Below are 24,817 nucleotides of genomic sequence, written 5' to 3'. Positions count from 1 at the left end.
AGCTCTTGGAGAACCCCAGGCACCTCCCACAACTCCCTGGAAAACTCCCTGCAACACCAAGACCCATCTCTTCCATGCCTGTTTTGTGAAAAAACATGGCAAAATAACCTTTCCATTTTCCAGGAAGAAATTTAATTAAAAGGAATTAAGAGGTATGGTTTATAGTTTAATTTAACATGACGAAAAAAGGATTAGCTCCCACCCCCTCCTACCCAAAATCCACGAGCCGATGGCAGCCACAGGAGGGAAATGCTTCCCAGGAGAAAAGGGAGAGGAATTCCTTCCCAGATTTATGACTTGTGAGGCAGAGGTTGCCCGGGTCAGCCTTGTTTTATGCCCTGCTGGCTCCCACAGACTTGGCTTTGTTGTGTGCCCAGGGGTGGGCAGGGAATGGAGGGGTTTGGCTGCTTTTTCCAGGTCACTCCTGCTCAGGTGCTGGCTGGGTCACTGAGGCTCCTGGCTGGGTGTGTTCAGGTCTGTGGGGAACATGCAAGGTGGGCTTTGCCCTCGCAGCTGTCTTCCCCTTTTGGGCATTTTTTGGCTAGTGAGGAGTGTCAGGCAGAAGGCAACGGGCTCACTCTGCCCCGTGCAGGATCAGGCAGAGAAGGAAAAGGAGAGACTATTAAAATACCTGAAATAACAGATCCAGTCCAAATACAGACACAAACAGAAGGAATTTCCTTTCCTGGGGAAAGACAGCAGATCCTGCATGGCCAGAGCATAACAGGACCTGTCCCCTCCCTGAGGAAGGGTGGGTCCCTTTTCTTACATTCAACTGAAAATGTTTTCTTGCATCCAGGACAAAACTACGGCATCCCACCTCTATCCCACTCTCCTGAACAAACCTCAGAGTTCAGCAGAGAGCTTTGATAACAAACGGGGCACTGAGTAGGTCTAGAAGGAAAGGGATGGGAAGTGGGACAGGAGCTGCCCAGTGTCTCCTCATTCCTGGGCTGGCAGCAATCCCTAACCACAGGGATTGCTTCCTGGCCAGCAGCTTTCCCTGGGATTAGCTCGGTGGCAAGAGGTGCTTCATTTCTCCTGTGCTTTCAGGTTTTCTCTGCTTTTTGGAACAGCATCTGCTGCTGCTGGAGCCCAAGTGTCGGCTGAGCTTGGGAGGAGCTGGGGATCCACGTCTGGGAAGGAGAAGCTGTTTAGATAAGCATCAGTTGCTCCAAGCTGGAGGTTCCAAGCTGCTCTGGCTTTAACCTCGGGAGGGAGAAAGGAAGTTTTCCTATCCAATTCAAATAAATCTCGGCAGAACTTCCAGTGCACGTTACAGGGCTGGAAACTGGAGTGAACCTGAGCTGGGGCCTGGGTCAGCATCAGGGGCTGGAGGCAGGACGGGACAGCAATGACCACAAGTGACACTGATGGCCAGAACACAGAGACCTGGGTTTTCATGGCATCCCAGAGGGATTTGGGCTGGAAGGGACCTTAAAGATCATCCCATTCTACCCCCTGCCATGGGCAGGGACACCTTCCATTATCCCAGGCTGCTCCAAGCCCCTTCCAGCCTGGCCTGGAACACTTCCAGGGATCAGGGGCAGCCACAGCTGCTCTGGGCAGCCTGTGCCAGCCGCTTTGTCTCCTCAAATCCTGCTAAAGGCAGACCAACAGCCCTTAACTGTTTGCACAATGCTGTTTAATTTTATTTTACTTTCTTTTATTTTAACTGGAGAAGTGGCAGTGGGAAGAGAAAGAACCTGAGTTGCTCCTGTCCATAATACCCAAGTTACGCCCCTGACCATCTGTGCTGGGTTATCCTTGGCTGCCCAGAATTCCAGGTGCCCACCAAAGCTGCTTGATCATTCCCCTCCTCAATCAGACAGGAAAAAATGTGAGGAAGGGCTCAGGGGTTGGGATAACGGCTGGTAGACATCACTCACCAATCACTGTCATGGGAAAAAGAGATTCCGCTTGGGGAAATTGGATTTATTTATTATCATACCATCAGAGTAGGGCAAGACATAAACCCAAAACTTAAAAACACCTTCTGCACACCCCTCCCTTCTTCCCAGCCTCAACTTCACTCCTGGTTTTCTCTCCTCCCCTCCAATTGCACAGAGGGACAGGGAATGGGGACTGTGGTCACCTCATCATTAATGGGCTATGCTGCTGCTACCTCCTCAGGGGAAGACTCCTCACTCTCTTCCCTGCTCCAGTGTGGGTCCCTTTATCCACAGGGTCAGTCCTTCAGGAACTGCTCCAGTGTGGGTCCCTTTATCCACGGGGTCAGTCCTGTAGGAACTGACCAGTGTGGGTCCCTTTATCCACGGGGTCAGTCCTGTAGGAACTGACCAGTGTGGGTCCCTTTATCCATGGGGTCAGTCCTGTAGGAACTGACCGGTGTGGGTCCCTTTATCCACGGGGTCAGTCCTGTAGGAACTGACCAGTGTGGGTCCCTTTATCCATGGGGTCAGTCCTGTAGGAACTGACCAGTGTGGGTCCCTTTATCCATGGGGTCAGTCCTGTAGGAACTGACCAGTGTGGGTCCCTTTATCCATGGGGTCAGTCCTGTAGGAACTGACCAGTGTGGGTCCCTTTATCCACGGGGTCAGTCCTGTAGGAACTGACCAGTGTGGGTCCCTTTATCCACGGGGTCAGTCCTGTAGGAACTGACCAGTGTGGGTCCCTTTATCCACGGGGTCAGTCCTGTAGGAACTGACCGGTGTGGGTCCCTTTATCCACGGGGTCAGTCCTGTAGGAACTGACCGGTGTGGGTCCCTTTATCCATGGGGTCAGTCCTGTAGGAACTGACCAGTGTGGGTCCCTTTGTCCATGGGGTCAGTCCTGTAGGAACTGACCAGTGTGGGTCCCTTTATCCACGGGGTCAGTCCTGTAGGAACTGACCAGTGTGGGTCCCTTTATCCATGGGGTCAGTCCTGTAGGAACTGACCGGTGTGGGTCCCTTTATCCACGGGGTCAGTCCTGTAGGAACTGACCAGTGTGGGTCCCTTTATCCATGGGGTCAGTCCTGTAGGAACTGACCAGTGTGGGTCCCTTTATCCATGGGGTCAGTCCTGTAGGAACTGACCAGTGTGGGTCCCTTTATCCATGGGGTCAGTCCTGTAGGAACTGACCAGTGTGGGTCCCTTTATCCATGGGGTCAGTCCTGTAGGAACTGACCAGTGTGGGTCCCTTTATCCACGGGGTCAGTCCTGTAGGAACTGACCAGTGTGGGCTACTCTCTCCATGGGGCCACACATCCTGCCAGGACCCTGCTCCAGCACAAGCTTCCCATGGGGCCAGAGGTTCCTTTGGGCATCTCCCTGCTCTGGTGTGGGCTTTTCTTCCCTGACAGTTGCACGTGGAGGAGAGGCCTGCAAGGAGAAGCAGCGTTATTTAGGTTGATGAAGATGCAGAGCCCTTTGTGGGACATGTAGCTTGATGTACAGGAAGGTTTATTTGTTCTTGTCTCACTAAGCTTTATTCCTGCTTCTTGTTCCTCCTGGGAGGGCAGCAACTGAGTAAAAGTCCCAGCAGTCTGGGTCCAAACACAAATGTCCAGAGAGGACAGCAAAGGGGTATCAGTTCTGGAGGGTGCTCCAAGAGACCTGGATTAAAAGTGAGAACAGAATCCCGGAATGGTTTGGGTTGGGAAGGACCTTAAAGATAATCTTGTGGCATGGGCAGGGACACCTTCCACTGGACCTGGTTGTTCCAAATCCCATCCAACCAGGATCCTGAGCAGCCTGGATGGAGGAAGCTGCTGAGCAGAAGAGCCAGTGGAGTTTCCAACAGGTGAGGGCTTTTCAGTGTGAAAACTTTTCCTGTCCCCACACACAGGAAAAGGAGAGGAAAAGAAAAGGTCTCAGCATTCCTGCAGGGGACCAGCCCTGCAGCCAGGCCACCCACCACAGCTTTGTGCTGCTCAGGTAACCTGGCAGGAAGGGAAGGTGTTCTCCTCCAGTTTCAGCACTCCCAAGCTTCTGGCATTCCAGTGAAGTGTCAAGAAAGGGCTGGTTTTATGTTTAACCCTGCTGGGCTGGGAACTGGGAGCTCCCATTAATGGGATCCTTGTCTTTGGAGCAAGGTGGGAGCCCCAGGTCTCTCACACCCAAATACTGTTCTATTGTGCTGGCTCCAAACCTGCTGCTGGAGCCACCGGGAGCCGTGTGGGAACGCGCTGAGAACGTGGGATTTTGTTCCAGTGTCACTTTCTCAGGTGTCAGGGCTGTGTTTGCTCTCTGTGTGGGACTGCCCAGAGCTCCGGGAGCACGGGACCACCCCAAGGCATCCAGCTGTTTCCAGAGGTGGGGAATGTGTGGGAGCTTCTACTGCTGCCCTCAGCATCAGGCTGGGCTTTGTGGGGAGCACTGTGGGATGGCTCTCCGGGGGAGAAAAGTGTGCTTGGAGCCCCTCCAGAAGGCAGGAAGCCCTTCCCAAATTCATGGAGTGATGGCCATGCCAGCCCTGCAGGAAAGGAGCTGGTGGGCAGGAGGTTCTGTTGCACTTTTGGGGCAGTGTTGGTTTATCAAGGACAGATTTTGGTGCCCAATTAACCCTGAAATTTGCCAAGGCTTTATGTGAAGTGCCTGATGCCCACTGGTTTTCACTTCCAGCTCATTCCCAGTGCCTGGCCAGAAAATTTGGCCTTATTTTGTGCAAGTGCAAAGTTCCCTTTGTTAAATCAAATATTAAAGTGTGGACCTGGCACAGCTTTACCCGCCCTAGGTGAGCTCCACACCTTCACACACTCCCAGTGCTCCCGGCAGGGCTTAATCAACATGGGCATGTGGTCAGCTCCCACTCCTTTTGATGGGATATTGGGAAAAATATCCAGCCTGGGCTGAACTGTATTTCTGCACTCCAAGAATCACAGAATCCCAGACTGGTTGGGGTTGGAAGGGACCTTAAAGCCCATCCAGTCCACCCCCCGCCATGGGCAGAGACAACTTCCACTATCCCAGGCTGCTCCAAGCCCCATTGTCCAACCTGGCCTTGGGCACTTCCAGGTTACGGATTTCCAGGCTGGGGCTGAGAGTGAAGGCTTGTGCCACCATGGAGGTAATTAGTGGGGCAGCTCTCCAGGGCAGGGGGAGGAAAATGCTGTTGGGGGCAGCCAGAGCCCTGTTTTGGGGTCAGGACTGTTCTGTTTGCCCTGTCTGGGGGTCTGGGGTGGCTTGGGACAGCGTGCTCTGGTGACAGGAATGAGGACAGGCTCAAACAGGACAAGTGATGCGTTTGTCAACACCAGGGAGAACACAAACGGCTCAGGGAAGCTGAGACATTATTTCTGGAGCAATTGAAAGTTTTTAAAAACCATTTCCTGATTACTTTGACTGCTTGATCTCACAGCCTGCTGTTTTTTCTTTGTGTTCCTTTTCCCAAGGTGCCCTGAAGAGCATGGAGTGAAAAATCCAAGGAAAATCTGGGATATATTTTATAGCTTGTGCCGGCTTCTCCCCCAGACCCCAGCAGCCCCTTGAACCTGCCCAGTGGCCGATGTCACTGGGAAGCTCCTCCTGACCTCGGGGCACTCTGAGCCCACCCATAATTCATGATGGACTTGCCAGCATGAGAAAAAAAATCCATTTTTATGGAAAAGTTCCCACTGGCTCCAGGAGAGGCTGGGGCAGAGCCTGGCCACAGGCTCTGGTGCCAGAGGAACCACAGGCTCTGTACCACCCACGGCCTGACAGCAAGGCAGGCAGAAGCACCTCGTTTTCAAGTCTTTGGGGTGGATCAGGGTTTTCAGCCCATGGCTGGGCTCCAGTCCTTTCCCTACAGTGTTTGTGGCAGCTCCGGAGCAGAATTTTTTTCCTTTGAGTTCCACAACAAGAAGTGTGGTTAGAATTTTTTTTTTTTTTTGAATAGGGAAAGTTTCTTGCCTGGGGCCAAGCACAGAAATGTGGAATGGATTTGGATCAAACTTACTTTTTCTTTTGGAATTTTATTTAAAGTTAAAAAAAACTCAACCCAACAAACTAAGCACCTCGGGCAAGAGCTGAAGCATGGAAAATTTTATCCCAAAAGGTGGATGCTTTGTGAAATTATGAGCGTGTGAAAACAGGTGGTTAAACTGAAATGGTTTCACAGATTGAAGTACAGAGGGTGCTACCAAGAACCTGCTATAAATCCTGGAGTGAACCCTTCCTGAAAGGCAGAGGCAGGAGAACAGGCTATCAGCGAGTAACATGAGCCACCACGGAACCCACAGGCGGCTGCAGAACCACGGGAGAGGCCAAGGAAAACCAGGAGAGGTTTGTGGAGAGGTCAGAGAGGGAGCCAAGGCCGGGATTAAAACCCGGGCTCCCAAACGACACCGCCGCGGTGGGATCTGGCTGGGACAGGCTTCACTCCAGGCACCTGATCCAAGACCTGCTCCAGTCAATGGGAAGCTCCTCAGAGGGTTGGATGAGGGCCTGGAAAGTGCAGCCAGGAGGAAAAATGTGTAAGGACAGGGGTGCAGCACGTTGCAGGGCAGAGGAAGGGAATGATCAGTGAGAGGACAAGGGGGAATGGCTTTAAACTGGAAGAGATGAGGTTTAGACTGGATATCGGAAAGAAATCCTTCCCTGGGAGGTGGGCAGGCCCTGGATCCCTGGCAGTGCCCAAGGCCAGGCGGGACACTGGGGCTTGGAGCAGCCTGGGACAGTGGAAGGTGTCCCTGCCCATGGCAGGGAGTGGCACTGGATGAGCTTTATGATCCCTGCCAACCCAAACCATTCCAGGATTTCATGACCTGTGAGAGAAAGGCCAGTTTTGGTGGATGACTGTACCCACATGTGTGTTTGTGCTCCCAAAGGATTCGTGACTCCATTATCTGCACTGGCAGGATTTTGTCTTCACACACAGATTGTTTTCCTGCTTCATTTCACATACAGGTCACTTTCCTGGACACTCACAACACAAAAACAATCTTGCTTTTCCCCTTCTGTGTTACCCCTCTCCACAGAAATGCAGGACCCTCCACAAGGTGCCTCAGCTCATCCCAGTGGTCACCACAGAACCCTGCCAAGAAAACCTGCAGCGGGGAGCATCCAGCAGTCCTGCTGGAGCTCAGCAAGGAATGAGATGCTGCTCCCAATCCCCCTGGATCACCAGGAACGAGCTGATTTCTGCCAGGTAACTCCAGCCTAAGTGTGATTATGAAGTGTTACGACACGAGGTCTGCGGAGTTTTACAGCTGGGTCTTAAAGGGATCAGAACAAGGGGGGAAAAATGAAAGGGGGGCTTAACCTGGAAGCCAGGAGTGTGGTCAAATTAAGGAGTGCAATGGCAATGCTAATTAAAACCCCTGGAGAGAAGGAAGGAGGAAATTACCTAAATCCCAGCGCTCTCACAGTGTGGTTCTCACCCAGGCACAAGCCTGTGAGATGGGACATAAAGCCTGAACACCTCCTCTGTCCCCTGCCACAGAGCAGCTGGGTGTCCTTGCCTTGCCAGGAGAGCCAGCAAGGAAGTATCAGCCATGGAAAAACTCTTTGAACCCTTGGTGCATGGAAGTCTTCAAAGAAGGCCTCAGCCAAGGGGCAGAGCTGCAGCCTGCCGTGGATCCTAAGGATTTCCATGATTTCTTCTCACATTAAGCACTAAATCTTTTCACTTTCTGCAGGGGGAGTTGGTTAAAAGCACAAACCTGAGGTGTCCCTTGGAGTCAGTGTCAATCTCCTGCAGAAGGATGGGATGTTCCAGCCTTGGACTTCTCATCCATCTGGAGACCTCCAGGCCTTGGCCCCTTGGATTTGTTCCTTCGCATCAATCCAAGTGGAAAGTGTTTCAGAAATGCCAGCCTTGCTGTTCCATGTTCCCTCTGTTCAACACAGCACCTTCCACTCTCCCAGAGTTCTAGAAGTTATTCAGGTGAGTTGATCCTTCCTCTAGCCATAACTACTTCAAGGAGAACGGCTTTAAACTGAAAGGGAGTGGGTTTATTTCAGATACTGGGAAGAAGTCCTCCCCTGGGAGGGTGGGCAGGCCCTGGCACAGGGTGCCCAGAGCAGCTGGGGCTGCCCCTGGATCCCTGGAAGTGTCCCAGGCCAGGCTGGACATTGGGGCTTGGAGCAGCCTGGGACAGTGGAAGGTGTCCCTGCCCGTGGCAGCAGAGGAACTGGATGAGATTTAAGGTCCCTGCCAACCCAAATCCCTCTGTGATTCCATGGATTCCATGGTTCTCCTGCATTATTGGCCTCCGGCACCTCCCGCCCATTTCCCACGTGTGTTTGGCAGTGGAAATGTGGCAGCACATTTTGTGGCATTGAAAGACTGGCTTTCCCCAAATTAAAACTGGTCCTTACAGACCCATTTGTGGTACCACTAATGCAGTGTCTGGAGTGAGAAGTGGAAACATTCCGTCACCACAAGGAGGAAGGAACCAGGAGAGGGTTTGTAGCTGGCAGAGCTGATCCTCCGAGCTCTGCGGATGGAATTGCTGATTTCCCTGGATTTTCTTTAAGTTTTTTGCCTTATGCCTGAAATGGGCTTTTATTCATGGACTTAAAGGTTGTATAGATGTGGCACCTGGGGACATGGTTAGTGGTGGGCTTGACAGTGCTGGGAAATGGCTGAACTTGGTGGTCTGAGAGGGCCTTTCCAGCCTAAGCAGTTCCATACTTCCATGCACAAAGCCAGGCTGATTTTCCAGTCTGGGAAGGGCAGCCTGGTCACACATGTTCCCTCACCAGCCAGGGCACACACTGCACACTCTGAAGTGTCCAATTCCTTGTTGTTAATCTAGAGGAAAAGCTGCTTTTGCCTCCCTTTTCCCCAAAGCCAGGCCCTTTTCTTCAAGTGAGGGAAGCTGCTCCTGGTGCAGCTCCAGGGGATCAGGATGAAGTTGGAAGGTGGAATGACAGCAGAACCCAGAAAGGTGGAGTTTAAGGGTGACAAAGGGGCCATGGACTGGAGTTTCCAGCTGTGTTGCTTCCTAAGGGAAAGAAATAAACATTGAAACCGAAGCAAAGCCCCTCCTGGAGGATGCATTTCCTGGGAGCTCTCACTTTGATGGCTGGAAAATGCATAAAGTTTTTCTCCTTGGAGCTGGGAGACTCCAACCAAGCCCTTGGTTAAACAAATGACAGTAAAAATAGCTCACAAACACAACACCCACACCTGGAGCAGCCCTGAAGGTGAGGTGCCCCTTCTGGGGGGGTGTCTGTGACCCCCCTGTGAGGGAAATCCAATCAAAGGGGTGGAGGCCAGGTCCCATCAAGATAACAGCTCCCAAATCCATCAGGAATTTCATTTCAGAAGGAGATACCAGGATTTTACCATGGCTGTCAGCAGCATTCTCCAGGTCATGCTGCTGCATGAAAGAGAGTGTTAGAACCTGGGACTTAAACTAAACAGATTTCCTATAGGAAACACACACAAAATTACTTTGCTTCTAAAGTTACTTTTATAGACGTTTTCCCTGAGAAATATTTCTCCCTGGAAAAATAAATTCACAGGATGTAATTAAAACAGTTCTGTGCGTGCACTGGGCTGGCCCCCTTTAAGTGCTTCACCAAATGCACCAGCGAGGAAAGGAATGAAAGGCAGCTTTGTTGGGATCTATTAATGACAATCTGCATTAATTAGAAAATGAGACATTGTTCTCTTGGTTTATGGCTATGAAAATGGCTGCTAATAAGGCTGAGGCTGGACTGTTCAGCTTTTGGCTTGTCTGAGCTGTTGAGAGGCCCTGAAAAATCTAAATAATCTTTGATTTGTCAAATCCTGAGCTGATGAAGGCAATGGGAGTCAGATTCCATACCCTTGGATTCTGGCAATAACCAGGTGCTGGTGACTGTTCAGGGTTTTTCTTTCTTTTTTTCTTTCTTTGCCATTTTCTTTAGGTTTCACTTTTAATTAAACAAATGAAAGCAAGAATAAACTATGTTGTATTAGAGCTTAACTTTCACCTCTTGAGGAACAAAGCCTTAATAGGTTTGTATGGATTCCTAATTAGGGATAATAATTATCTCTGCTCCTCTGCCCCAGCCCAGCCATGTGTAGCCACCTCCCTTTGCAAACCTTTTTGAGTGCAGAAATAAAGCATTCTGTGATTTTGAAAGCTAAAATAACACCTTTCTAGCAGCTTTTAAAGTTTTTATTGCTCTATTGCTGTCCTGATCACAAGTAAAACATTCCTATGTCCTTCAGGCATGGCTGGCTGTGTTTTCTGTGTCTCTCAAGCACAGCAGGGTGACATTTCCAAAGTATCTCCACTGCATGACCTCTTTTTGAGTGGAGAAACAGGAACTTGGGGTCATTTGATAAAAGAAATGTTGCATCAGCGGTGGGAGAGATGCTGTCAAAAGGATCATCAGTATCATGTAATTTGGGTTGGAAGGACCTTAAAGCTCATTTCATTCCATGTGCAGGGACACCTTCCACTATCCCAGGTTGTTCCAAGCCCTGTCCAAGCTGGCTTTGAACACTTCCAGGGGTCCAGGGGCAGCCACAGCCTCTCTGAGCAACAAGACTGGAAGCTGAGTTTTGGTAAATGAAACATTTTAAGTAGCATCCCTGGAACCACTTCCAATTAAAAAAAGAGACAACACAAGCAGAGAAAAATGACCTGGAATACCTTTAAGAGAAATCCCTTCCCTGGGAGGAATGTGTGGAGCTGAGGGTTACTTTTAATGTCTTAATTAGAGAGTGGCAGCCAGGCCGGGATGGGAGCGGGGCAAACAAGGGGGGAATGCTTTGTGTTCACAGCCCACCTCGGAGGTGGGCCAGCATCCAGGGCTGCTGGAAAACAGGCAGGAATGCTGCTTGGAATTCCTGGGCCCCTCCTTCCCAAAGACACCTTTCTTTCCTTCCTCAGGGAATGGTTTGGAGCCCGCAGCGCCCTCACAGAAATCGCACGGCTAAAAGCGACTTTGGGGGTTCCTTTTTTAGCGCTGGCCTTCGAGCAGGGTGGAGGTGGTTCTTGCCTGCTTGGGTTTCATTAAATCCCCCCTCAGCAGAGCAGCCCAGGGCCTTCTTTCCCCCCTTTTTGTTTCTCCGAGGGCTCCACTCAATAAATACACATCCGCTGCAGCCTGGCTTAATGAAATTGTGTGAGGCACTTCCAAGAGAAGGATGTTTATTTTTCTCTGCTGGTTCACCCAGGCTGCTCCGGGTGCTGTGTGCCTGGAGAGCTGCTCCATAAAGAGACCCTTGTGCCTGGGGCAGCTGGGATTCTCCGGCTGCAGAGCAGGCGGGTGGGCAGCGCTATTTCCAGGGAATTTCGGGGGGAAAAGTGTGCTGAGAGCATGGTGTTAAGGTGGGAAAGTCAAGCACTCACAAGGCCAGAGCTGCCTGGAGAGCCGGCCTAATTAATCTGTTTATGTCTCCTATTTTTGCACAGTCCCCTGCCTGCTGTATTTTCTCCTTTTTGACAGAATTGGTCACCTTCGTGCTTTTCCACAGATGTCCAGCACCATAGAGCTCCTGATGCCTGTTCCTAGCTGGATGCACCTCCCAAACCACCTCCTCTGAGGGAATGTGGAGGTGTAGATGCTTCTGCGGGGTTCTTGATGAGCCTTTTGTCACTATTGCAGGTTTCTGACAGGGTTACTCTGTGCTGATCACATCAAATTTTGCAGCAGACCTCGTTTAAAAACCTCACTCCCAAGGCACTGGGAGCTGCATCCCTGGGCATGGATCTGGACTGCCTGGAATGCCTTCATGGATTGGACTGGATGATCTTTAAAGGTCCCTTCCAGCCCAAATCATTCTATAATTTCTATTAAATATTCACTGTTCGGTGGGTTAGACTGGATGATCTTTAAAGGTTCCTTCCAGCCCAAACTGTTGTGTAGTTTTATGAAATACTCGCTGCTTGATGGGGTGGACTGGATGATCTTTGAAGGTCCCTTCCAACCCAAACCATTCAATCATGTCTATGAAATATTCACTGTTTGGCATCACTGTGTGTCAGAAATGCTGGTTTGTGATGAAGTGGACAATGGCCACACTCAGGGGAAGAGAGAGGGACATGGAATCACAGAATCACTGCCTTGGAAGGGACCCACAAGGATCATCAAGGTCCAACTCTTGTGCTTGCTGGAAATTAGCTTTTCTCCTCCCCAGCTCTTTCCCCCCTCCTTGCTTTTCCTTGAGCTATCTGAATATTTTTTGAAGAGGAAAAAAAAAAAAAACCAGCTAAAAATATAAATAAATCCCTTTTGTCTGCAAATCCCTGGTGGGAGGTGGGCTGAAACGTTCCTGAGTGACTCATTCCTGGGCAGCCCTTTGCCTTTTTGGATGGAAACTTGTCCTCAGCAGATTTTCTGGTATTTTCTAACCTGCCTGTAAGGAGGTGTTTCCTTTGTGGACTGAGGTAAAGGAGGCGCCTGCTTCTCCTGTGAAATTCCCACATCTGCCATCAAAGGATGACTGTTTCTCCTGGAAAATGGTGATAAAAGCTCCATCGGTGTTTTCCTTCCCTGCCTCAAACTTGTTCACAATGATGGCCCTGGAGAAAAAATGTCTGCAACTGTGCTTGATCCATGAGCTGGGAACCTGTGGCTGGATCATGCTGGAGACATGGAGACACCAGGCTGATGGATTTGGGTTCTTCGTGCTCCTGAGGTGTTCCTGCAGCACAGTCCACAAGGATTTCCAGAGCCTTTCACACCCTTAATGGGAATAAATAATAGGAAAAGAATAAGAGAGAAACAGGGAATCCCATAATTTAATTGGGAGAAATGGAAGTGACATGTAGGACAATTGCTGCCCTGTTTCCTTACCAATGGACACCCTCTGGGCAAGGCTGAAAATCCTAACCAAAATTCCAGCGATCAGAGGTGGTGTGACCCACACGCCTCTGGGCACAACCAGAGGGAATACTCCCCTTTTTAGGGCTATTTTTCTTTAACTGTGTTCATCCTGATGGTTCTTTACTCCATTTTAGCCCTTTTCCCTCACTGTCAGGACGGATTATCCCAGTTTCCCTGGGAGCAGCAGGGTGACTGTTCAGCTCTGTCTCATGATGAAGATGACAATGATGGATGATGATGATGATGGGTGGGATTTTCTAGTCCCTGCCTTTCTGTGGTGTTGCAGTAGAATCTCCACTCCACACCCTCTGCTTTCTCCTGGCCAGGATGGAAGGAGCAAAGTGCTGGATACCTGATGGAAGGTTAAAACTCAGCTGGCTGATGCATCAGTGCTGCCCGTTTTCCCTCAGGACAGAGATATTCAGGCCCATTTGCAGAAGAATTAACTTCCTGGACTCCAAGCAACCTTTCTGTTGTCATCTTTGTGCTTCCAGCCCCAGTCCTAATGACATCCTGGATGCTGGAATTCAATTCTCCTCCCATCTCTCATTCCCGTTTTCTGTTGTTAATGCACGCCTTTATGTCCACTTCAGGAACTGCACCAATTCCCCAGAAAAACATCAGGCTGTGCTAAAAACAGGGGGATGAGGGATTTTTCTCCCCCCACCTCTTTCCCCACAGATGCATTCATCACTAGGGCAACTTCACTTGAGAGTTCACTACAAATCCAAGCCGATGGCTTGGATCCAGGCAGGGAGAAGTTTTATGGACTGAGCTAAGTGTGAATTACACTTCTGGTCACGGCATTTTTTTTCCCCCCTTCCTTTCTTTCTTCTCCTTCTCTGTGACCCTGGCATCGAAGCAGTTACAATTGCAAAGTATTTCATAATATAGCTTTTTTTTCCTGCTGCTTGGAAGGTCTGGGAGGAACCAAGGTGGATTTAAAAGGTGTGGTGCCCCTGGAAAAGGGCGTTGGAGGTGGTGGTGGTGGCCAGACTAACCACTGGTTTTAGCATCAGGTGTAAATCATTGTCCTTTCCAGGCAAGGCTCCCAAGATCTCCATGTTTATCCAGGAATGAGAGGGAGGTGCATTTTCTTCTCAGTCTGGCACTAAATGCAACCAGTGGCTTCATTCCAGGGAGTAAAAGCAGTGGATTAATGGGAGTTCACCCCTGCCCCCTCTTTTCCCCTCAGCCACGATCAAGTGAGGAGGAAGGAAGGATGGACTCCAGGAAGGAAGCACTCTAGGAAGGAAGGAAGGAAGGACTCTAGGAAGGACTCAAGGAAGGAAGGAAGGGAGGAGGGAAGGAAGGTCCTGGTGGGACCCCAGTGGATGGGCTGATTCCTTCCTGGTCCTTTCTAGGGATCCCATTTCCAGCAGCAGGATGGCTGAACTTTTTTTATTTGGAGCATGAGAAGCACATTTGGGAGAGGATGGGGAGTGGGAGGATGTGTCTGCTCAGGAGGGGCAGTGGGAAATCTTAGTGAAGGTGGAGGGTGTGGCTGAGGGATCCTCTGGAGCAGCAGGATTTATTTATGTATTTATTTATTTATTGAATTTGAGGGGTTTTTTTACATTGCTTCAGGGTTAGGAGCTAGAGAACAGGTCTTGCCTAATGGGTGAGCCAGCATGTGTTGCTGTGTTGGATAAGTGACTATTTTTAGCCTTAGCCTTCTTCCTGAAGGCTCCAGTTTCGGTGTGGATTGCCAACAGCCTGTGCCCTCAGCGTGGCACATCTGGTAGGAGCTGTCAGGATATGCTGGAAAAAAACGATTTCTCCAGACTTGGAAAAAGCGTTTCCTAGGTCTTCACCAAATGGTGAACTGTTTGCAAATTTCCACTTCCCCACTGCAGCCACTTAGAGTGATATAAATTGGCAGAGTTTAGTGCATTTCCCCATGGGATTTCTCTTAAACACCTATGGATTCTCAGTGCTGGAGGCTGAGTCTGCACAGTCACTCCCTCTCACCACCACTGTACAAGAACTCGTCAGGACAATTTGGGATGGGCCGCTCTTCACGTGCACTTAAGGAAAATTGAAAAAAAATAAAGGAGAAAATCAAAGCCTGGTTCAGGAGACAAACTGCTGGAAAATCTAGTGGGATATGGTATGTAAGAACTTTCTGCCTTCATTGCAGCAAGAACTGAAGGAAACTCAAACTATGAGTGACTCCAGCTTTGTCTGTTCTGTTTATCCTTCCCTTTATTCCCCTCTAGGGCTCTGCTTTGCCCACATGGATATATTCCTAATAAACAGTGCTGCATCCTCTGCTCCCCTTTCTTACCTGTCCACAATTTCCCTGCAGGAGAAAAGCAGAATCAGCTCCAAATTAAAAAAAATAAATACAAAACCAAAAAAAAGCCCATGGGCCAACATGGTTTTTCCTCTGGATGAGCCCCCATCGCTCCACTGGAGCTGGGGGAGCTCATTAAATGCATTCCCATTAAATGGGTAAGGATGCAGCAGGGAACGGGATGTGTATGGCTGCTTCCCTGCCCAGAGTGGACACAGAGTGGGGCATGCAGAGCCTCTGGATGCAGCTGCAAATTCGGGTTAGAAACCAAGCAAAGAATTGCTGGCCCTGGGTGTGCCTCATCCAGTGGCGCAAGGGCTGCAGGCAGGGGAAAGTGGCAGTGCTAGTGGATCAGAAATTCCCATCAATCCCATCCCCTCCTGATCTCCCAGCAGGCAAAGGGAATGGGTTTGATTTGCAGGCTGTGCCTCTCTCCTGCGTGTTCCTTCAGCCCAAATTACAACAGTTACAGGAAACTGTGTTTGCAGCCAGGGCCTGGCGTCTGTGGAGGGATATCCCGCCACAGAGCAGCAGGAGAGGGGATGGATGGATGGATGGATGGATGGATGGATGGATGGATGGATGGATGGATGGCCATGATTCCCTGTTGCCACTGGAGACTCGAAAATGGGCACTTAGAAGCTGAGGGAGTGTTTTAAACGCTTGTAGAGCAATAATAGGGATATAAAACTGTTAGAAAGTGTTCAAAGAAATGTCACAAAGATGGTGAAGGGAATAGAAAGAATGAAGATGGTCAAGGGATGAGGAAAAGCTGGGGGCACTTGGCTTGTTCAGCTGGGGAAGAGGAGGGAGAGGGAGGAGATCTCAGCATGGTCCACATCTTCTTCCTGAGGGACAGCTCCAATCTCTGCTCTCCGTGGCCAGGGTACAGCACCTGAGGGAGCGGTGTCAGGAGAGGTTTAGGTTGGATATCAGGGAAAGGTTCTTCCCTCAGAGGGTGCTGGCACTGCCCAGGCTGCCCAGGGAATGGACACGGCCCTGAGGCTGCCGGAGCTCCAGGAGCGCTTGGACAGCGCTGCCAGGGACGCCCAGGGTGGGATTGTTGGGCTGTCCTGGGCACCCTGCCCTGGATGATGCTTGCGGATCCCTTCCAAGTGAAGATCCCGGAAGCCGCGCTGCGGGAAAACCGAGATAAGATCGGTCAGATGACCAGAAACGGGGAGAGGAGGAGCCCAGAAGAGCCGCGGGAATGTGCGGGATGCCTGCCCCAGCTGTGCTGGCTCCAGCGGTGCCCGCAGCAGCAGCGGGAGCCGCAGCTCCCCGAGGAAAACGAGCGGCCGGGCCGCGGGGCCGGCGGGGAGGATCCACCTTAACGGGAGCAGGAAGCGAAGCGGGGCCAATCGGGCCGGGAGGAGGGGCCGCGGGAGGGAGCGAGGGAGCGAGGGAGCGAGGGAGGGCGAGCGGGGCCGGCGGGGCGCGATGGCGGAGGGCGGGGACCCGCCCGCCCCGGGCAGGTACCGCGGGCAGGGGCGGCCGTGCCGCGGGACCCTGGGGTGGCTCCCCTCTGCCAGCCCTTTCTCATCCCGCCGTGTGCCTCTCTCCAGCGCAGGTCGCGACCTGAAGGAGTGGCTGCGGGAGCAGTTCTGCGACCACCCGCTGGAGCACTGCGAGGACACCCGGCTGCACGACGCGGCCTTCGTGGGGGACCTGCCCACGCTGCGCAGCCTGCTGCAGGACGAGAGCTTCCAGAGGTGGGCACGCCGCCCTGGGACACGGCCCCGCCGCCTGCCCCGCGCCCCACGGACCTTAGAGAGCATCCAGTCCCACCACTGCCACCGGCAGGGACACCTGCCACTGCCCCCGGGTGCTCCAAGCCCCGTCCAGCCTGGCCTGGGAAGCTTCCAGGGATGGGGGTTTTTGTGGGAGAGGTGTCAGGGAGGATGCTTCGCTCGCCGTCCTCCCAGCCGCGCCTTCTGGGGACTCCCATCTCCGCCCTTTTTCTTGAGAGAGGTGTCTGGGTGTTCTTGCCACTGTTCCCACAGCCTGCACCTTTTGGGGACTCCCATCCCACCCGCTGGTTTTGGGGAGAGATTTTTCCTAGGATGTTCTTGCTGTCCTCACAGCCTGCTCCTTTTGGTGACCCTCATCTCATCCGTTTTTTTTCATAGCATGGTTTGGGTTGGAAGGGACCTTAAAACTCATCTTATTCCACCCTCTGGCTCAGGCAGAGACACCTTCCACTATCCCAGCTTGCTCCAAGCCCCATCCAGGCTGGTCTTGGACACTCCCAGGCATGGGGGTTTTTATGGGAGAGGTGTCAGGGTGGGAGGATGCTCCCCTTTCCCCCAGATCATTCCCCCGGTTTCCCAGGAGGCAGATCTCACAGCTGCTCATGAGGCTATGGCAGCTGTGCATAAACTCTTTTCAGATCAGGATAGGAATGTGATACCAGGAAGATGGGAGCCTACGGATAATGGGGAAAACATACAAAAGGGATTATAATCAACTATAAACCTGAAACACCCCATGTTACAAAATCTGCCCAGTGCTAACCCTGTGACTATGGGGATAGTTAATTAATTTTCCCGCATCATGGAGAAATCTGCTTAGAGTGCTAAATGTTTCCCAGCCTCAAAAAAAAAAAAAAAAAAGTGTTATTTCAGCAAAAAATGAGAATGAGCCAGCCCTTCTCTCTGCTACCTGGGCAGCTGGGGCTCTTGGGACACTAGGGCTGAGGGTTTTTTGTGGGAAAAAGCAGAGTTTGACCGGAAGAGGAGGGTGGGGCCCACAGCTCCATTCCACAGGTGATGGAGTGAGCAGAGAAGTCTTTCAATTTGGAGGTAGATATGGACCTGAAAGCTCATCCTAACCCTAACTCTGAAATGGGCAGGGACACCTTCCACTGGACCATGTAGCTCCAAGCCCTGCCCAGCCTGGACTTGATCATTTCCAGGAATGGGGCAGGCACAGCTTCTCTGGGCTACCAGTTTGGGACATCTCCCTTTAAGAGGGACAGAAGGGAGGGGTTGTTTTGATTTTTTTCTAAGTGATTTTTGAGGCAGGGTTTGTGCAGGTGTGCAGCCCCTGGCACAACTAAAGCCCACCATCCAAGCACTTCTCTGCTTCACCTGTCCAGGCAGCATCTGTCAGGTGATTGACAGGAGCTTTTTGGGGCTACTAAAAGTGCCAAAAGTCAGAGAATCATATCCTGAGTGGAAGGGACCCACAAGGACCATCTAGTCCAAGCCCTGGCCCTGCACAGACACCCCAACAACCCCACCCAGTGCATCCCTGGCAGCGTTGTCCGTACCCTCCTTGGGCTTGCGGCAGCCTCGGGGCCGTGCCTATTCCCCGGGGAGTCTGTTTCACTCCCCAAGCTTCCAGGGGGCACCCTCCTCGAGGGAATGGGGTTCCTCTAACCGCGTGTCCCCCCAATGCAGCCGGATCAACGAGAAGTCGGTGTGGTGCTGCGGGTGGCTGCCCTGCACCCCGCTGCGCATCGCGGCCACCGCCGGCCACGGCCCCTGCGTCGACTTCCTGCTGCGCAAAGGGGCCGAGATCGACCTGGTGGACGTCAAGGGGCAGACAGCCCTCTACGTGGCCGTGGTCAACGGGCACCTGGAGTGTGCCAAGATCCTGCTGAAGGCTGGCGCTGATCCCAACGGCAGCCGGCACCACCGCAGCACCCCGGTGTACCACGCGGCACGGGTGGGGCGCGCCGACATCCTGCGGGAGCTCATCAGGTCAGAGCTCGGGGCTGCGCTCAGGGGCTGCCTCTCCCTTTTCCTGCTCCCTTGGGAGGCCTTCCCTCCTCACCTGGCCGCAGCCTCCACACCTCTTGGACTGGAGAGGAGAGGGTGGAGAGGTGCGCAAAGGGACACCCTTGGATTTCCCATCACTTGGCCTTGGCAACGGTCTGTTCCCACCTGTTCCCATCCAAGCTCAGGAGAGGAGTCTCCAGTGCTGAACCTGCCATCCAGTCAGATCCAAACCTTGCAGTCCCCCCGACTTCCACCACGCCCATGACTGGAGTTAGGAGGGAGGCAGATTCCCCCAAAAGACCTCCCTGGGTGTTGGGTTGTCTCTCGGGCAACTCCCTTGGTAGCACCAGCAGGGCTCAAGGTGTAGCAGGAGGCTGTGGGAACTTGAATTGCTCCTGATTGCGTGCCCTGATTATTACTTCTTTTAAAATGGGAAGATTTTCTGTCCAAGGGATTGTGCTGGACAGCTGTGTGGGCCATGGGTGCCAAATAATAAGGGATCGTAATGGGAAAATGTAGGTTGTAGGGAGAAATAGTGAAAGAGAAGAAAATTGAAGGAATCCCTTTGATGACCTCAAATGCTAGAAAATAACAAAAGTATTTGAATAGGAAAAGAGGCAAAATCCTTGGGGATTTTCTTTTTTTTTTTTGGATTTTCATACAAGTACAGCTTGGAGGAAGAAGGGGCGATAATCCCCCTCTCCTTGGTCCTTTCCCAACAAGCTGAGGAGAGAATGTTCCCATCAGCACAGGCTTGTTGATACAGGGTTCAACGCGCTGCATTCCCAAAAATCTCCCCTGCTCTCTCCACCCAGGCAGGGTGAAATGTAGCAAATGGTATTTCAGCAGCACAGGGAGAGCTGATGCCTTGATTTATGTGTCTGCTCCTTGGGATACCTCACCAGCAATATTAAAAGCAAGATTTTGGACAACTTTCAGGATTAAAAATTAACTGGAGTTTGTCCAATCTCTTTTTATTAGGCAATGTCTCTCCCAAGGCTGCTAAGCTAATACCAAATTGTCAGATTGCCCAAAATTTCAAATATATTGGAGTAGGGATTTCAGAGATCTGTGCAGAGTTACTTAGTGAAAAATGCAGCCTTTATGTTACAGGGATTTTTAAGATGTTGGATCTACAGGATTTGGCAGGGAGAGTGCAACGAGGAAGACACTTTTCCTGAGATAGGAGGGACTATTTTGAGAGAACCTGAACCCAGTCAGGTGTGCTGCAGATGTGTAAACATCACCTGGTTTGAAAATCCTATGGTAGCACCGTTGGGATCCCTGAGCATTCCTACAAGTGCTGAACCAAGCAAGAGGTGAAATCCCATCCATGAACAGTAAATCCACATGTGGCTATGGAATGGGGATCCATTTTGCTGACAGGCTGCTGTAAATATTTAAGGCTCTAATGCCAGGGTATAAATGACATTCCTCATAATTTGGGATCATGCTGTGGTGGGATCCACTGCTGCCTGCAGTGAAACTGAGGGTAGCAAGGATGAGAGGATCCTTTTGCCAGGCTAAAACGGGGAAAAAGAGAGCTTCCAGATCACTCCCATCCCTCGGGTGCATGCCTAACCCTGCTAAAAGTAGAATTTGGGAGTTTGCTTTGAATTGAGGGCTTCCACTGAGAATTTTGGTGGTAATAATGGGGGAAGAAAGGACTGAAATGAAGGGAGATCTGCTGTCTGCTCAGGAGGCAGTGGCCTTAAAACAGCCCTGTGGAAGTCCCAGAGCAGCATGGATAACTCTGGCCTAATGCTTGTGTAATCTGATTTTAAGGGAAAAAATACACTTTGTGCCATTTGCAGCTCTTAGAGGAGTCTCTCAGCCCTTGTTCTGGGTGTGCTTAATTGGAATGAGACTCCTCCCGTGCTCAGGACTGCAGGATATGGTTAAATATTTGCCGGATAGGGAGCAGTCCCCGCTGGTTTCAGCGAGAACTGTTCTTGCTTTGAGGTAGGATTTGTCCCCAAGTATTTTCCTTAGTTTTATGAACTCCTGAAAGGAATATCATGTTATCTAGGAAAAACCTGGTTCTCTGAGTGCTCAGTTTGCAATCTGGGGAGGGGGACTGGTGGGTGAAGGAACCTTTTCTTCCTCTGTGGGCAGAACGGACAGGGCTTTACAATTAAAACCAGCTACTCCTTAGGGATTGTGAAGTCTTCCTCCTTCTTCCCATCCAAGCTGCATGAGAGGTACATGGAATTACTGTCCCCACTGACTGAGGGAATCCCCAGCAGATTCCAGCCTCTCCAGCTCCTTCGGGAGCAGGGGTTTGTCACGGATGTTTCGCTGTGGAGTGCAGATTCCTGTTTCCATTTCCCTGCTGTTTGGGATCGAGTGCCCGTGTTGCTTTCTTGGCCTGTTTTATCCTGGTAGGGAAGTTATTTCAGCATCCCTCTTCAGTGGAGTCATCTGGAAACATCCCTGCTCCCCAGGCAGCTCGTTAGCATCCAGCATTACGTGGTGCTGGCTAAGAGCTGAGCCATCCCTGGTGCCAAGGCACGAGAGGAGAGAAAATACAATTAAAAGTTCCTGGGTCAAGATAAGAAATGGGAGAGATAAGAAGTGGGGGAGATAAGGAAGGGGAGAGATCACTCACTAAATACCATCACAGGCAAAACAGACTCAGCTTGGGGGTATCAGTTTAATTTATTTCTAATAAAATCAGAGCAGGGTAGTGAGAAGTGGAATCAATCGTAAAAAACACCTTCCCCCACCCCTCCCTCCTTCTCAAGCTCTACCTGTTCCCCTTCATACAACATGGGGGAAGCTTCTGAAAGAAGCCACCCCTGTACCCTCCCACTACCAAAACCCGGCCATGCAAACCCAGTCCATCAGGAGGGCAAGGATGTTGCTGTTCCTCCTCTCTCCAAATCCCGGGCGGGCAGTTGTGGGCAGGGAAACATCTTTGCTTCTGGGAGATCACACTGTGTCGTCCCCACTCAGAAGCACTGCCAGGCCCATCTGAGGGTAGGGATGGGCGGGCTCCAAGGGTTCTCATTCTGCACGCGTCCTTCAGCCCGATCCCTTGCCATTCCCAACCTTCCCTCCCTCTCCCTGGAGCAGGTACGGCGCGGACGTGGATGTGAACCACCAGCTGGCCGCCCGCGGGCCGGGGCAGACGCTGCGGCCGCTGACCACGCTGGTGGTGTGTCCCCTGTACATCAGCGCTGCCTACCACAACCTGCCCTGCTTCCGCCTGCTGCTCCAGGCGGGAGCCAACCCGGATTTTAACTGCTGCGGGCCCATCAACGTGCAGGGCTTCTCGCGGGGCTCGCCCGTGTGCGTGCTGGACGCCGTCCTGCGGCACGGCTGCGAGCCGGCCTTCGTCCGCCTCCTCATTGACTTTGGAGCAGATCTCAACCTCGTCAAGGTGGAGGCCTTGGGAGTTGAGGCCACGGGGAGGGTCAAGGTGAACGCCGAGGCGCTGGAGGTGTTCAAAGAAGCGAGGGGTGAGTGGGTTTGGGTCCCCGGAGCAGCGCTGCAGATGCAGGAGAGCGCTTTGGAGGGGTTGTTTGGAAGTGAAGGTGCTGCTGAGGTGGTGGGGTGGGTGTTGGTGTCCTCACTTCAAGCATCTTCAGCAATTAGATAATGGGGTCTAACAAGCTGACAAACAAAGCATTAATGACTTCTCCGCTCCCTGCGTTTCCCCTGTTGCATTTTGTACCTTCACATGGTGTTTTCCCCTCTTGAGTCCTTCAGCAGCACGACCTCTGTCTGTTACTCCGCCTTTTTCATCTCTCCCAGCTCTTTTCCATTGCCTACACACGTAGGCAAGGCGTAGGGGTCCCATCCAAGCTGGGCTTTGGAGCTGTGGATCACCAGTGGCATCCAGTTCTCCAGAGCCACACAGGTGTGTCCCAGCTTCCTGTGTGACCCTGGGTTCTGGATCCAGGAGGGAGTTTAATCTGGACAGACTGCTTGGGAAGGAAAGCCACAAACGGGGGTAAGAAGGGGTAAGAAGGGGCAGGAGGAAGCTCGGATGGAGGTGAAAAAAGGTGGGGAAAAGCACAGCACCTCGGAAGCCCACCTGGTGAAGGCCACAGCTTTGCACCAGGGGTGGAAGTAAAGTTTCCCTCTTGAACTCCAGAGAAATTTCAAAGGGATTCAGGCTGTGGGATACAATTCACATCCCCAGGTTACTCAACTTTGCATGGGCCTGGTTTTCAAACCTGCCTGGGATTCTGAGGAGAGAAGCTCACATAAGCTGGAGCGCCATTAGGCCTGGGTTGAGGAGGCAGATGGGACTCCTCAGGAGGAGCATATGGGATAATGGAGTGATGCCATGGAGGTCCAGTTCCTGACTCAACATGGGCACCACCATCCTCTTGTCCCTGTGCTGGAAGAGCTCTCCATGGGCTCAGAGGAAGCCCTCAAAAGAAAGCTGGGATAAGGCCTGAGCTGGCTGTCAGTGCTGTTGTTTTGCAGGGGATGGGTGGGGAAAAAAATACTATCTACATCATTTTAAAATGATCCAAATAGAATCGTGGAGTTGGAAGGGATCCACAGGGATCATCCAGTCCAACCCCTGGCCCTGCACAGACAGCCCAACAATCCCACCCTTTGCATCCCTAAGAGCATTGCCCAAACCCTCCTGGAGCTCTGGCAACCTTGAGGCTGTGCCCATTCCCTGGGGAGCCTGGGCAGTGCCCAGCACCCTCTGGGGGAAGAACCTTTTCCTAAAATCCAACCTAAACCCCCCGGGCACAGCTCCAGCCGCTCGCTCAGGTCCTGCTGTGGGCTTGGCAGTGATGGCCTCCATGGTCCCCAGCCCATCCAGCCTCCAGCTGGCCCTTCCAGCCTGCCCATGCAGTTGGAAATCTGCTCCAAACCCAGGAGGTGTGACCTCCTCACGAGGCAGGATTTGTGCACGCTCGGCTCTCCTGCCCTGCTTGCGTGTTGCTGCTGTCCCTGTGTCTTTCCCCAGTAATTCTTCCCTGTGTTTTTCCTTGCAGGCCGCACCCGGAGCCTCTTGTCTCTGTGCCGCATAGCTGTACGGAGAATCCTTGGCAAATCCCGCCTGGATCTGATCCATAGCCTTCCAATCCCAGACCCCATTAAACAATTTTTACTCCATGAACACAGTTAAAGGGCGGCTGGCTGCTTTTGGGGACAGTTTGACTAGGTAAATGAGTGCCCTGACAGAGCCAGGTGCCAATCCTGCCCCTTTCCCCCTCATGGAGTGCACATAATTCCCTGCTCCTGTTTTTTCCCCTTCAGGTTTAGGGTGCAGTGATTCAGTGTGTCTTATCTCCCTGGGGAGAGGCTGCTAAACGTGTGTGGGTGTTGCTGGAGCAAATACAATATATCCTGTAGCTGTTGGCAAATGTGTAACCTCTGTTGCTGATCTGTGTCACACACACACCTGGGGTCTCTGTGGCATTTCTGCGTGGGGAAAGTGTCCTTACTTTACTATTTTTCCCATCACAGCACATAAAACCAGAAGTTCCTGCCTGCATTTTACTCCATATCCCATGCTAAGACCAGAGAAAACCCCCGTAGATCCACATAATAGGTCTGTTTTGTTTGCATTGTGGAAAAGGGAGAAAAAAAGGGGTTTTTTTTGAGGAGTTGGGAGATCTTGTGCTTCTAATCACAGTGTTGCATCCAGCAGCCTGGGCTCCCTTGACTTCCAGTGCCTCTTCATGCCACAAACTCCCAGAAGAGTCATTCTGCAGGGATTCAGCAGCCTTTTGTTGGGGTCTCAGGGTCAGTCAGTGATGTGCTCAGTGCAGAGGAATCGTTGTCGAAACAGCAACTTTAGAAGGATAGAGATAACGGTGCCTCAGGATCTTGGGAAAAATCTCAGGTGATAATTGGTACTTGCTTTAAATTTTTTGATTCAAGTAAAGTCACTGTGTTATAAGGTGGTTTTTTTTGTTTGTTTTTGGTCTTTTTTGGATTATTTTTCTTTGCTCTTCTTCCCATGCTCTTACACCTGGCAAAGGTAATTTTCCAGATGTGACCTTAAAGACCAGAGAATCTCACCTTGGTTGGGGTTGGAAGGGACCTTAAAACTCACCTAGGTCCAAGCCCCTGCCATGGGCAGGGACACCTTCCACTATCCCAGGTTGCTCCAAACCCTATCCCTGGAC

At 51.6% G+C, this 24,817-nt stretch overlaps 1 protein-coding gene and 1 long non-coding RNA gene across 2 annotated transcripts; both read left to right on the top strand.

Moving 5' to 3' along the window:
- The first annotated feature begins 6,825 nt into the window (after positions 1–6,825).
- LOC137477492 (uncharacterized) lies at positions 6,826–14,966 on the top strand. Its single transcript, XR_011001026.1, has 3 exons — positions 6,826–7,809; positions 13,835–13,900; positions 14,060–14,966. It is a non-coding gene; the product is annotated as an uncharacterized lncRNA (long non-coding RNA).
- A 1,440-nt stretch (positions 14,967–16,406) lies between these two features.
- ASB1 (ankyrin repeat and SOCS box containing 1) lies at positions 16,407–24,555 on the top strand. Its single transcript, XM_068196665.1, has 5 exons — positions 16,407–16,466; positions 16,557–16,703; positions 18,393–18,695; positions 21,789–22,174; positions 23,678–24,555. The coding sequence occupies exons 1-5, from the start codon at positions 16,432–16,434 to the stop codon at positions 23,809–23,811; spliced, it is 1,005 nt and encodes a 334-aa protein (XP_068052766.1). The 5' UTR covers positions 16,407–16,431; the 3' UTR covers positions 23,812–24,555.
- Positions 24,556–24,817: the final 262 nt, after the last annotated feature.

The sequence above is a fragment of the Anomalospiza imberbis genome, chromosome 7 (assembly GCF_031753505.1).
Source record: "Anomalospiza imberbis isolate Cuckoo-Finch-1a 21T00152 chromosome 7, ASM3175350v1, whole genome shotgun sequence".
In the NCBI taxonomy this organism is placed as follows: domain Eukaryota; kingdom Metazoa; phylum Chordata; class Aves; order Passeriformes; family Viduidae; genus Anomalospiza; species Anomalospiza imberbis.
This window is presented reverse-complemented; position numbering and strand designations above follow the sequence as displayed.